General features: G+C 42.3%; 1 protein-coding gene across 1 annotated transcript in view; it reads right to left on the reverse strand.

Moving 5' to 3' along the window:
* The window catches only part of fbxw8 (F-box and WD repeat domain containing 8), a 39487-nt gene extending 28110 nt beyond the window's left edge, over positions 1-11377 (reverse strand). Inside the window, exons 1-8 of the mRNA XM_017705055.2 lie at positions 10534-11377; positions 8709-8813; positions 8320-8484; positions 6548-6636; positions 5486-5637; positions 4988-5184; positions 3934-4041; positions 3454-3585 (exon numbers count right to left, since the gene is read on the reverse strand). Coding sequence (XP_017560544.2) covers positions 3454-3585; positions 3934-4041; positions 4988-5184; positions 5486-5637; positions 6548-6636; positions 8320-8484; positions 8709-8813; positions 10534-10902 — 1317 coding nt within the window. The 5' untranslated portion in view covers positions 10903-11377. The remainder of the gene's footprint in view (positions 1-3453; positions 3586-3933; positions 4042-4987; positions 5185-5485; positions 5638-6547; positions 6637-8319; positions 8485-8708; positions 8814-10533) is intronic.
* Between the last annotated feature and the right edge of the window lie 2817 nt (positions 11378-14194).

A 14194-nucleotide genomic window follows, 5' to 3' on the forward strand; every position in this document is an offset into this window, starting at 1 on the left:
CTGTTAGGCACAGTGGAGGATCTGTACAAAAGTCTCCAGGAACCTCATTAGGATGCATGACATTATGGATTCCATGAAGTAGCAGGAGATGTTAGATAAAAAAATCTCTCAGGAAAGCCAAAAAAGTAGACTGTGGTTGAACCTTCTAGCAAGATAACTATCCAAATCTATACAAAAAATGGTCAAATTACCATTTATTCAATAATGATGACAGTTCTTTGACCTAAACCCCACTAAAAATCTGCGTGAGCTAAAGACAGGAAAGTCCAAAAGAGAGGACCTCGGATGCTGGAATGATCTGGAGGGATTGTTCATTGAGGAGTGGTCTCAAATTGTTTGCCCTGTATTCTCAAGAGAAAACACAAAGCTGTTTTGCTGGCATAGGGAAGTTGCACGAAGTTCGAAATATATGCGTGGCAATAACTGAGATGCATGTAAATTAGTTTCAATGCTGTAGTTTATGTTGTTTTTTCATGGCTGTTTAACCATCTTTACCAAAGTTACCAAAAATATTGGAGCTCATTGTAATAATAATACTAATAATAATAAAACAGAGAACACAATAATTAACTTTTATATAGCTTTATCATAGCTTTATAGAGGCTGTAGCTAAATTAGAATTGCACATACAAAAAACAACCATTTTCTGAACTACCACGAACTCCTTAAGCATTCAAATGTTTTTATGGTTCTTTACATAACCATTGCCTTAAATCAAGAATCCTTGATGACCACCCCCCCCCCCCCCCCCCCCCTTCTTCTCTTAAAGTGTACTCGCTCCTCTGAGAGATGGGCCTGAGCTTTGGGCTACAACCCCTCAAGACCTGCACAGGTATTTTTGAAGGCTTGCTAAAAACCACCAGGGCTGTTCTTAGTGGAAAAGTCTCTTGTGACTTAAGTGGGTTTATTTTAAGGTATACATGTTGGAGTACAGCATTGTTGGGCATTTCTGCATGATGGGTATGATAACAACATTGCTTAAGCTCATTCTCAAAGCCCACAGGGGTTGTTAAAGTACCAGCTAGGTCTCCAATGTGTCACAGACATAAACTAGATAGAAACAGCTTTCTGTTAGAACCTAAAACAAACAGAGGTCTCAGAGGTGAAAGATTAGGACCCAACGTTTCTGCTAATTAGGTAAGGTGTCCTGAAGGACAGGCTATTTCTAAAAGAACCCCAAATGTATAACAACTGTTCATTACAAGGTGCTCTGGGATGGAACTGTACACACTGTTCAAGAAATATAATAATACAAGGCTGTATTAGACAGCAAAGACAGCAAAGTCCAATTACCAAATTGTAAAAGTCACAAAACAACAGAATAAGAATGGCCAAATGTTCAGTATTATACACCGATCAGGCATAACATTCTGACCACCTCCTTGTTTCTACGCTCATTGTCCATTTTATCAGCTCCACTTACTGTATAGCTGCACTTTGTAGTTCTACAATTACAGACTGTAGTCCATCTGTTTCTCTGATACTTAGTTAGCCCCCTTTTACCCTGTTCTTCAGTGGTCAGGACCCCCTCACAGAGCAGGTGTGTTAGTGTGTGCTGCACTGGTTTGAGTGGATCAGACACAGCAGTGCTGCTGGAGTTTTTAAAACACTGTGTCCACTCACTGTCCACTCTATTAGACACTCCTCCCTTGTCAGTCCACCTTGTAGATGTAAAGTCAGAGACGACAGCTCATCTGCTGCTGCACAGTTTGTGTTGCTCATCCTCTAGTCCTTCATCAATGGTCACAGGACGCTGCTCACTGGATGGACTATTCTTAGTTCAGCAGTGACACTGAGGTGTTTAAAAACTCCAGCAGCACTGCTGTGTCTGATCCACTCAGACCAGCACAACACACACCAACACACCATCATGTCACTCAAATAGTACCTGCTCTGTGAGGGTCCATGGGGGTCCTGACCACTGAAGAACAGGGTGAAAGGGGGCTAACAAAGTATCAGAGAAACAGATGGACTACAGTCTGTAACTGTAGAACTACAAAGTGAAGCTGTACAGTAAGTGGAGCTGGTAAAATGGACAATGAGAGTAGAAACAAGGAGGCGGTCAGAATGTTACGCCTGATCGATTTAATAAGTAACTCGAGCATTATGGCTTCCCTCACTAAATATTATCCAAATGGCAAAAACAGTGTTTTGTACTATGCACTCAATTATGGGAAACGCTTATTATGGACATAATTGGTTACAATTCTCTAAATGGATCACCTGGCTCACGCGGATGTAGTGCAATATGAAGAAGTAAATGCTTGCTTGGAAGAGCTTAAGAGTGCATTTTCTTTCCTCATTGTTTCATGTGGAATCAACACACATGAATGAATCATCGATTTCAATCTGCCCTGGTCAACTGTAAAAATATTATAGTGAAATGGAGAAACAGCTCAATCACGAAGCAGCAAACCACGCAAACCCAAAGTGCGGAGCCACTCTGTGCTGAAACGTGTAGAACATAAAAATCACTATGTTGTATTGCTCACTAAATTACTTCTGAAAGTAACATCAGCTTAAGAACTATGCATCAGGAGCTGCATGAAACCACTTTCCATGGCCCAGCAGCTGCACACAAGCTTAATATCGCCATGTGCAATGCCAAGTGTTGGCTAGACAAGTATAAAACACTCTACCACTGAACTCAGGAGCAATGGATTCATCTGGAGTGAAGAATCACACTTCACTATTTGGTAGTCTGACGGATAAATCTGGGTTTGGTGGATGCCAGGAGAACAGTACCTACCAGTGCCAACAGGAGTTTGGTGGAGGAGGGATAATGGTCTGGGGCTGTTTTTCAGGGTTTGGTGGATGCCAGGAGAACAGTACCTACCAGTGCCAACAGGAGTTTGGTGGAGGAGGGATAATGGTCTGGGGCTGTTTTTCAGGGTTTGGGCCCCTTAATTCCAGTGAAGGCTAATGTTAATGATACAGCACACAAAGACATTTAAACAATTATATGCTTCCAACTTTGTGGCAACGACCCTTTCCAGTTCCAGCATGACTGAGCCCCAGTTTGATATGTGTGGTGTAGAGAAACTAAACTGGCCTGCACAGAACCCTGACCTCAACCCCCACCGAACTGGGATAAACTGGAAGGTTGACTGTGAGCCAGACCTTTTCGTTTAACATCAGCGCCTGACCTCACTGCTCTTTTATTGAAGGGACAAAAATTTCCACAGACACACTTCAAAATCTTGTGGAAAGCCTTCCGAGAAGAGCGGAGGCTGTAAAATGGAAGACTAACTCCACATTAATGCCCAGGAGCTTGGAACAGGATGTCCAACAAGCTCATATAGGTCCAATGGTCAGGCGTCCAATACTTTTGGCCACACAGTATGTGTGGATATATACACATATATAATCAGCTACTGTAATGGCAGTTTACTAGGGTAACACATCCTTAAACATTTTATACATGTATTTATGTGTCTGTGCTTGCCAACTCACTTTGTTCCCTCCGTCATTCATGCCCCAGCCACAGCTCTTCACCCCCAGGGCAGCTCTGCATGCAGTGACGTCCAGGCAAGTGACTGGCTGGCCATATACATAGTGGAGCAGTCTGGCTCCTTCATTCTGCTCCTAAGGATGGGAAATACAACTAAAACTAATGGTACAACACTTAAAAGTATTTTCTTAATATATAACAACTTTTCCTTTCATTCAACATTTCACGTATAGTATCATCATTAAATCTACTAAAGCAAGGGGCAGTTATGCTCTCAGACACTGGCCATTGTTAGGATTTAAAATTGTTCTCTGGACTTGCAGCTACAGCACTTGGGCCCCTTGCTAAATCCCTTTAATGCAACCTTAAATGTTCCTTAAGTACTCAAGAGACCACAGAAAAGCTCAGAAAAGATCAGAAACACTAATCATATCATAATTTACCATGACAATGACGTCATATCGTCATATCATCCACCCTACCTCCTCATCTTCATTCCAACTTGAATCCAGCATGGAAACGCTCTCGCCAGCCCATGCCAAAACCAACGGCAACACCCGCTTCCCTGGGACCACCAGTACCCCATCCACCTGAAAGTTTACAAAACCTAATGAACAGTTTTATTTTAATTTATTATTAACAGCAAACACCGCTATCCTGGATAAGCAATAGGTCAAATCTGCCCTAAGGCCTTTACTCACCGAGTGTGATTTATTTGGATATGAAAAAGGGTATTTGAACACGTGAATATCTGATGACATTTGGCATACCAAAAACGATTTTCCAAACAGTGAATATGCCAAATTATTTTATTTGTAGTCTGTTCGCTTTTTGGGAACAAATCACTCTTGCTGCCAATGTTGGTATGGCAACAACCAAGATGATTGATCGGTCATGTCCCAGCAGTTAGAACTAAAACAATAAACGGATACGTTGGTCTTCTATTTCAGAATGTGCTAGTATCTCCAAACGCATGTCAAACTGAGTTAAAGAGATCCAATCTTATGAATGAGGCAGTTCTCCTTTCATTTTTCCAAAATGTTAAGTACGCAATGTTATCGTTTGCCAGTTTTGTGAGCAGCAAAGGATATATATTTGTTTTTGAACATATCTTGCAGGAAACAAGACAAACTTTTTGTGTAGTTTACTGATGCTCCATTTGATAAGTAACATCCCTTAGATTGAATTTATTTTTTGGTTTTGTTGATCATTAAAACTGATGAACATCTACATTAACACAACAAAAAAATACACTTAACCTCTTAAACAAGGTGGACATTCAGATTTAAATGCCAATTGTTTAGTAACAACAAGAAAAACAATTTTAAAAAAAACTGTTATTAGGACAGGGCACAGGTGAGTCTGTAATAATTGAAAATTCACACCGCAATTTATGGAAACTCAGTTCTGTTCAGCCTATATTTCTATCAACCATATTCAATTCAAACCCAAAGCACAGTATAACACTGCACCACCCATGACAGTGGACCATTTGACCTGATGTCAATAAACACAGCAAAAACAGAAAACACTTACAGGTTTCGATAGTTGGGTGATGCACCTTGATTTCCAGTAACCTCCATCATCAGGGGAATCCACTCGCACCTCTAACCCAGATGCAGTGGCCAAGACTGGTCCATCAATGCTCAGGTCTAGGGCATGGACCCGCTGGAGGTGCTGATAGTGATGGATGGGCTCCAGACCAACCTCAGTGCTCCACACATCAACACACCCTGAAATGCCGAGACCAGGATCGGACACACAGCGTTCTAATAGGCTCATATATTATTCCATTTTTCAACCTTTCTTTATCCCTTAGAATTAAACAGGCTGTTTTAAGCTATAAACACTTACAACGTCACTATGAAGAGGTGTGGCTAAACTGCTGCAGGATGAACATGTGGACACACACAAATGTGCTGCTTTTCGTGACATCAAGACAAGGCCAAAGAATTCAGAACATGCTGTTGGCTGTTGATTTATCATATAGGCCATTTAACAGATTCACTGAGGCAAAATCAACACAACTCTCACCATTTTCGTAGACAGCAGAGGCCACTGTCTCACAAACCCGTACAAAACTGACATGAGGTGGTGGGAAATCATCTCTAATGGTGTGGGCAGCTTTCAAAGCACCTGAGTCCCAGTGGAGAGTGTCCCATAGTCGAATATCACCTGAGGTATACCTGCAGGAGAACATACATACTGTTGGGAATATTGAACTAGACATCTGAAGAGCGTAAAGCCTCTAAAAGCTCTTTCACAAAATGTCTTTACACGGTTAGAAATAAAGGTTCTGTAAAGGTACTTTTTTCGTTCATCAAGGTACAAACAATGTTTCCCTTAAAGGTACAAGAGCGGTTTTAAGGTCCAACTGTGTACCTTAATTTTTTTTCTCAGGTGAAAAGTTTGTATTTGTACCTTTTCATAACCTACTGGTTTAAAACAGAACAAGAAAATTAAAAGCCTGGAGACGGGACAGGGTGTGTGGGGTCAGTACAACAGTTATGTTCCCTGACTAAAGGTACTGAGATGTACCCTTAAGGGTACCACCCCAGTGACTGTTTCATACCTTTATTTCTATGAGTGTACACTAATTGGTTATTATAGTTAACTACTGAAAACATGCCTGTTGCAGACACTGCCATCCCTGGTTACTCTCAGGACCACTGTAAAGCCTGTTAATTCCTCTATCATGCACCTTTTTACATCAAACCACCCTGAATGACTGTTTACATCATTAAAAAAAATTAATTAATTCCTTTTAAGGGTAACTACTCAGCCACTTTGTCAAACACCTACCTCCTAGTTAAGATCAGGCTCGAATACCTGTAGGGCAGTGATTTGAATGGCTGTTTTATGGTTTTATTGTGACTGTAGTGCTTTAATGCTACAGTGCTTATCATGTAGAATTCCAATACACCAGTAAATGTTGGATAAAACTGAAATCCTATTGTGAGCTGGGGCTATGTGTGTTGCGCAAGGCTTAAAGCAAATGTTGCTTAACGCAAAAGTGCAGGGGTGAAAATGTTTCACTCAGGAAACACACAGAAAACTGACTTCCACTGTACTTATATGTCCATTTCCAACACTTACCCAGCAATGACGAGTCCATCACAGGAGCTGACATCACACAACACTTTCCCCAGTTCATACTGAAGGTGGCTAACTGAACCAACTCTATTCTGTAGGACACAGAACAGACAGATGATGCAAAAACGGTTACTGTTAACTGTAAGCACGTATTTTGGGTGAGCTCAGCAAAAGCGGGACACTATGGAGTCAAATTAGGGTGACGAGAAAAAAAATATATCGCAAATATAAGATTAGCATTTTGCATTTTACGTTCCTATTTTGTTTCTGCAATACTTTCCCTCTTTTGCGTTTCTTTCTTTTGTTTGCGTTTCACATTTTATGTTGCTGCTTTTTTTTGCGATACTTTCTCCCTTTTGCGTTTCTTTCTTTTGTTTGCGCGTCACACTGCTTTTCTTTGCGTCTCGCATTTTACGTTCCTCATTTTTTTTTGCGCTTCTCTCTTTTCTTTGCTCCGGTTTTACCCTCTGTGTGGGGGCGGGGAAAGAGGCGTGGTCAAGATCGAAAGGCGTGCAGTGAACGTTCCGCGTCATCAGTTGGATCCACCGTCACACAGCACGGCAATTCGGTTTACTGGTATCATGGCAGACGGTCGCCAAGCTGGACCACAGCTATATACACTGATATATATACAGGTATATACACTGATATACAAAACAAAAGAAAGTAACGCAAAAGAGGGAAAGTATTGCAGAAACAAAATAGGAACGTAAAATGCAAAATGCTAATCTTATATTTGCGATATATTTTTTTCTCGTCACCATTAAAGACCCTAATTTGATAGGACATCAGGAAAAGTGTGAGCCAATCAAATGTACCGTTCATGAATAATGACCGCAATGGTGCTTCTTATTCACCGTTTTTGGTTTTAATAGACTGGCATTTTCATTCTGGGTGTGGTCACAGTTTGAACTCCTGGTTTACCAAAATATGTCCCACTTTTGCTTAAAGGGACACACCAGCAAAAACGAAAAAGATGGTTTGTTACAGTACAGAGATGCTAGAGTGGTCTTTGGCCTGGATTTTTATGATCAGAATGTTTTGAACTTTTTCATACAGTAGCTGGTGAAAATGGTAAAAACACAGCCCAGTTAACCCTAGATTTAAAAATAGAGACCAAGACCTTATGATAGATATTTACCTGTATTAACTGTCTTCAAATCATCGTTACAAAGGAGAGAACGGATTACTCAAACAACTGAAATGACTCGTATAAGGATGAGCAACAACCTAAAAGCTACAGTTGGCTAATCCTAATTTAACCTGGTTATTTGAAAGTCTTAGATTAGTGGGGCTTTTTTCCCTCAGGCTGAAAGGGAAAGAAACTTGTCTCTGGTGTTTACGTCGTACTGAAAAATGTCAGATTCACTGTCTTCTTTACAATTTAGTCCAAAACCATGAAAAGACTAAAGCCAGCTTTATTATTTGCATATTATTTATACGTGGCTTGATCAAGACTAATTGACACCACAGGGATTCCCAGCGATTGTCTGATGCATTTATGTAATGCATGCTGGGTACTGTGATGAGAGAACACTGATGAACAGAAAATTAAATGAAATCATGAATTCTGCCGATTAGGCTTAGGGATATTATTCTGGGAATACTGTATAACATAACATGATAACTAACGTATCAAACTGTAGTTTAGAACAAAATGCCACTTTAGTTCACCCTAAATAAAAAGCTTGGTAACTGTGAAATGCTTTAAACCTCATGTTTATTACATCATATTACGCTGTGCAGCATTTGAATGGCCAGCCATTGCTATTTACCTTCCAGTTGTACTTCACAGTCTTTTCAGTGTTATAGCAGTCTCTGAGAGTGCTTTTCCAGCAGGGGGAGTCAGAAACACTTGCCCCGCTCTGATACCCCTCCTCCAGGCACAATCTGTACCACAGAACTTCGTCCTCTGCCAACATCCTCCAAGACTTACTCACCTAGAACAAAGAACGGGAAAACAGTATGCAGAGTGTCCTGACATGTGTACACAATGTTCACGTCAAAATGCTCTGTTAAAGAATAATTCAGGTAAGCACTTCAGCAAAGATGCAGGACCAGTGTGCATTTCCCCGGGTGCAAGCATATATTTCTTAATATACAAAAACAAAAGACTGGCAATTGAATCCTCTCCATTCAGAGGACACAACAGAATCGCTCTTACCTGGGCACATCGTCCCAGATCTGCTTTGCTCAGGAACTGGAAGATCTTCAGAGCCAGTTCATACGGCAACTCCACATCAAAGAAAGGGATGTCATTGGTCTCGTTCTACATGCGTCAGAAGACGGCGTAAACAAACATCATTAACTTTAATAAAAACACAAAAATATAATATAATTGGGTTTGAAAACTTAAAAAGAGTATTAGAACTAGCTACATCATAAAATTAATATCAAATATTTTTCATTTTACAATGATAATCATTGTTCCTATTGTTTATTTCATCAATACACAACAGAAAAAAAATTATATATATATATATATTATATATATATATATATATATATATATATATAAAATTTCATTCTGTTGCATTGGTTCAGCTCTAAACCTGCTCTGCTGTTACTCACACCTCTCATTTTGGAGCTTTTGTATTATAAACCCAAAGGATCTGGATAGAAAAGAATAAACCCTAACAAACCTTGGTTTGAAAAATGAAAAATGTTAGCTACACTAAGAAGTTCCACTTAAGTTCTACAGGGATGTCTTGAATAGTTTCTGGACCTGAGACTTATTTATATTCTAGACATTTATGGAACCAACTTTGACTTAGACTTGACCTTATATTATTACAGTGACTATTCTACCCACATCTGTTATGACAGATGAAATTAATGTAATAGAGGATAATAACAAAACAATAACTGTCCAAATGGTGCTGGGCGCAACTTGCTTAGATGTTTTATTATATAACGTGACTAGAGGATGGTTTTAGGGCACGCTATCCCTCTCTGTTATAATTTTTTTTAAAATGCACCCAGTGCTGGAAGGTGCTCAATTGCACATACACACACACACACACACACACAGAGTGTATCTGCATAAAAAACATTTCCAATGGAACAAAACTCAAGAGTGGCTGCACATGAGCCTAAGGTAACCACGGCCAATGCCAACCTCTGGCCAGAGGAGCATAAAGCCCCGCAGCATTGGGCTGTGGAGCAGTAGAATGACCTTTTTTGGAGTGATGGAGCTCCATCCAATACCTTTGGAATAAGTTGGAGCGGCGTTTGTGACCCAGAATTAAACATCCAACATCAGTATCTCACCTGACTAATGTTCTTGAGGCCAAATACAACCAAATCGTCGCAACAGCAGGGGTCACCAATCTTATCCGTGAAAGGCCAGAGCGGCTGCAGTTTCATTCGACCGAGCACACCTATTACAAATGGTCAACTGTTAGAAATCTGAGAGCAACTCTTTAAACAGGTGGAATCAGATGTGCTTCTGCTCGCTTGGAACGAAAACTTGGCCTTGTGGATAAAACTGATGATCCCTGATCTACAGTCTTCAAAAGATAGATCTTCATGGGTTCTGAAGTAAAGGGAATGGTTATTTTAAAAGCCATGAGTTCTACATAGAACAATTCCACACTTAAAAGTTTCTTCAGACTGATGGAGAAGGTGTTGTAATCTTTTTGAAAATGGTGACCAAAAAGCTTCTTATATTTTTTTAAAATGTCAAGCGTGTAAGTATAGAACCATTTTTAGTGCTATACAGAACCATTTTCAAAAAGGTTCTATGTAGAACTATATACAAGACATTCTCCACCCATCTGAAGAACTATTCTGAAATGGTTCTATAAAGAATTGTCTAAAGACCCCCTGAAGAACCATCTTTTTAAGGAGTGTAGTGTAAAGCTTATCCAGTGAAGGCTGTTACTGCAGCAATGGAGACACATTCCCTAACATTATCCTAGGTTTCAGAAGAAAACCTGGATGAACAGGAGTCCACAGAGTCCACAGACCTTTGGAGATCCTGAACCTACCAAGTCCTGAATAAGCTGGTCTATCAGGGAGCTTCTTCTCCTCTGGCGGGGACCAGAGCACTTCTGCTCTCCTCCTCCTTCACAGCGCCGTTTCCTCCGTGTCCTCTCCTCCGCTATTCTCTCCAGCAGGGGGCTGCTCCTGCCGTCCAGCAAGCCTGCAGCGATGGACACATACTGGGGCTCCTCCGCGGCTTCCAGGCCCGCGGCCTCGCCTCCCGTCCCTCCAGCGTCACCGCTGCGGCCACTTCCTCCTCCATCAACACCGGACAAGCCCGGCCGCCCGTCACTGCTCTGCTTCTTTACCTCTTTCGTCCTCTCCAGCTCCTTCTTCCACTGCTGCCGGAAGGCCAGCAGGTCGTCGTCCCCCATCTCACTTCACGCCACTACCTCAGTTCTGCTGTTTTTGTCTCCTTCATTGATCTGCGCCCATGTTTTCACTTCCACTGAAGCCTGAGCAAACCAAAACAAACCGCGGTGCAACCGCCAAACTGTCTCGGCTGCACCCAGCGCCCGGCTGTGCATTGGTTCCGCGTGGCGCACAAGCCATGTAAACGGCGTGTTTACTTCTTGTTTGCAGCTTTTGTCTCTCGCAGCTCGCGCCGGCAGACACTGTTGACATTGCTCGCTTTAACGGCACCACCACGGCATCGTCTTCGCCTTCTAGGGCTTTAATCATGCCGTGATAACCTCGACTTACACGCTCTCGAACGGCGCTCTTCCTTCTTGCGCGCAACGTCCGAGCGAGCGAGAGAGAGAGAGAGAGAGAGAGAGAGAGGGAGATAGATAGAGAGAGAGAATAAAGGCAATGAGAAAGAGAAAGAAAGAGATAAGGAAATTAAGAGAGAGAGAGAATACGCTCAGAAAGAAAGAAAGGGAAACTGGGGGGGAGAGAGAGAGAGAGAGAGAGAGAGAGAGAGAGAGAGATTAAAAAAGAGAATGGGAGAGAGAGAGAGAGAGAGAGAGAGAGGGAGGTGGTGGGGGGAGCACGTTAAGAGTTAACGATCACGGCTCTCTTTTGGGAGTAGATGATGTAAACCCCCCTGAACCATGTGACGCTTTAATAAATAATAATACGGCCAGACGGCAACAAACACGCCGTTCGGTCTCGCGCGCTCGCGAAGCCTCGCTCGTCCGCGCCTCCCGCAGCACGGTGAAGCAGACAGGGCGCTCGCGGAGCCGCTCGCAGCCAGGGCGCGATGTGCTGCTGTGTTCGGGCGGAGCGCGCCGTGCACGCGCCTGGAGGCGCCCAGTGCTCACCGCGCTCTCTGGCGCACCGTCTGCGCCGGATCGGCGACGAGCTGGAGAAGAGCTGGGCCACCGGCGGAGACAGCCGCGACGATAATACCGACGATCAGGACAATAAGGGAGACGAAGGCGGCGCGGAGACCGGCAGGGTGTCCGTGAAGGGGATGCACCTGCTGTGCACGGCGATCCAAGTGACCGTGCTCGTGCTGTTTGTGGGATGGCGACATCTGTAGGGCGCAGCCAGGCTTTCCTGCACCTCCCGAGAAGGGCTGCAACAGGTAAACACGACAGGTTGGCTAGGTAGACCGCCTGTATGTGCGGCAGGGGTGGAACGATGCACATCGCACGCAGATGCGATCGGATTTTCGATATTTTTTCACGTGTTACAAAATAAAAGTCTCTTACACTGCGCGAATTATATACTACACACAGACTAGTTTGGCTCACAAAGGCAGAAAACATAAATTAGAACAAAATATTGGGAAAAGGCATGCCCATGTTCAACACAGTGATCTTATAAATCGGTGCAACTGAGCATAAACAATGCAAAAATGGACAGATGTCTAGTTTAGATCATTGAGTCTTTCCACAAAATAAATGAAGAGACCATGAGAAGTAACTTACTGGCGATAATTTCCTATTTGAACACCGTTTCATTCATTTCTGATGTTCTGGTTGCTGTATTGAAATCGTCACACCCTTAACATATGTGGATGAGGTCATTATGCTGGATTATGTTAGCCCAGACTGTGATCCGACCAGATCTGCAGCGGCCCCAAGTTGTTGGACATTTGTGCCATAATCGAAAATGTGTTAAGTTCACTGTTATAGAAAAATTTCCAAACAAGTGGCACTTATTTTAAACATTCCAACCTGAACTTTCCCATATAACATGAGAAATCTCATCGTTTACCTCAACTCCAATGTTATATACACTGAATAATGAAGCTAACAATACTAGCACTATTGCTATGGTGTTTGCATTAGATTTGTAGCTTGATGTGATTCTTTTTCTGCCACCGAAATCGTTTACAGAGTTCGGAAAATGTGATACAATCACAAGCTGGACAAAAAATTTGCCGCATTATCTCATCATTTCTTGTTTAAGCGTCGGATAGCCTTAACCAGAGCAGCAATCCAGTCAGGTAAGGCTTGGGATAGTTCCTGTCCATTTTAGTCCACTAGAACTTTGCGCTTCGTGTCTGAGCAGAACACAATATTGACACGCTCACATTCCAGTAGGAACAATGTAGGGTGTCTGTATGTGACTGGTTCCACATGATGAAACACTAGGACACTTTGACTGACCAGCAAAATCACCAGAGCTCAATTCTCAGGTTGGAACAGAGGGTGAAATGCTGAAACAAGGACTCGGTTCATGGAAAAAGGGCCGGAAAAAGGATGGAGAAGAACTTCAAAACACTGGATATAACATAACATATAACAGGACTGGTGCTGTTATTAATGCAAAGGGGTCCCCAAGTATTAGAAAAGAAATGCATGCTACTAAATTTTTTTGTCTGGTGAGTTTACATCACCATGCGAGTCAAACTAGCCTGCATCACAATGATACTGAACTTGTTTTCACTTCAAGGCTCCAGTTATGTCTGAGTCGGGTTCTGAGCAGATGGACCTGAGGATTGCACCAGTGAGGAGCGTGAACACCTGTTGAGAGAAAAGCAAGGATGCGAGGACGTCCCTCAGCCTGCGGAAGCCTGCCACGCACTCGCTCACTCGCCGTCTCCTCATCTGTGTATGTGCTTAATGATGTCTGGTAGAGTGTTTGGATGCAATCACTGAACACTTTGCGGTTTCGTTTGTCACTTTCATCAACCCAGATGAGCACTGGTCCACCAGCCCGGTCGCCGGACCTCGAGCCATCCATGCCAGCTGTGACTCGCTGTCATTCGGCGTGTTTGTTTTGGTGAGATGCGTTGAGGTCAAATGTAGTCAAACCCACCGGCGACTCACTGGGGACACTAATAATACTCCACTGATGTCATTGTCCCTTGGCGATTGAGGGGAAAATTTTATCATTATGGCAATAGGAGTCTTGGCTCAAACTTGACGACCTTAGAACTGATTATTTATTACTGAAAGTTATGCAAAAGAATTAAAAAAAAAAAATCTAAATTGCCTAAATTGTACATTGTCATCAGCCTTCAGAGGAGGACTGCCTAACGGACTGTTACCAAAACCTTCTCCTCTGCTTATTGCACTGTAACATTTTTGTAATAAGCTATTATTAATGAAGTCTAAATTGTACGGTTTCTTTTTTCATTTCGATTATTTCCTATCATTCTGCGATGTTACTCTTTATTACAATGCATATTTGTATGGTAGAACTGTCTGGGGTGTCTTTTGGCCTTCGGTAGGTGTTTACACATCAAGACCAATCTTTTCTAGAGCTTTTAAT

This window comes from Pygocentrus nattereri, chromosome 20, assembly GCF_015220715.1.
Source record: "Pygocentrus nattereri isolate fPygNat1 chromosome 20, fPygNat1.pri, whole genome shotgun sequence".
Lineage (NCBI taxonomy): Eukaryota > Metazoa > Chordata > Actinopteri > Characiformes > Serrasalmidae > Pygocentrus > Pygocentrus nattereri.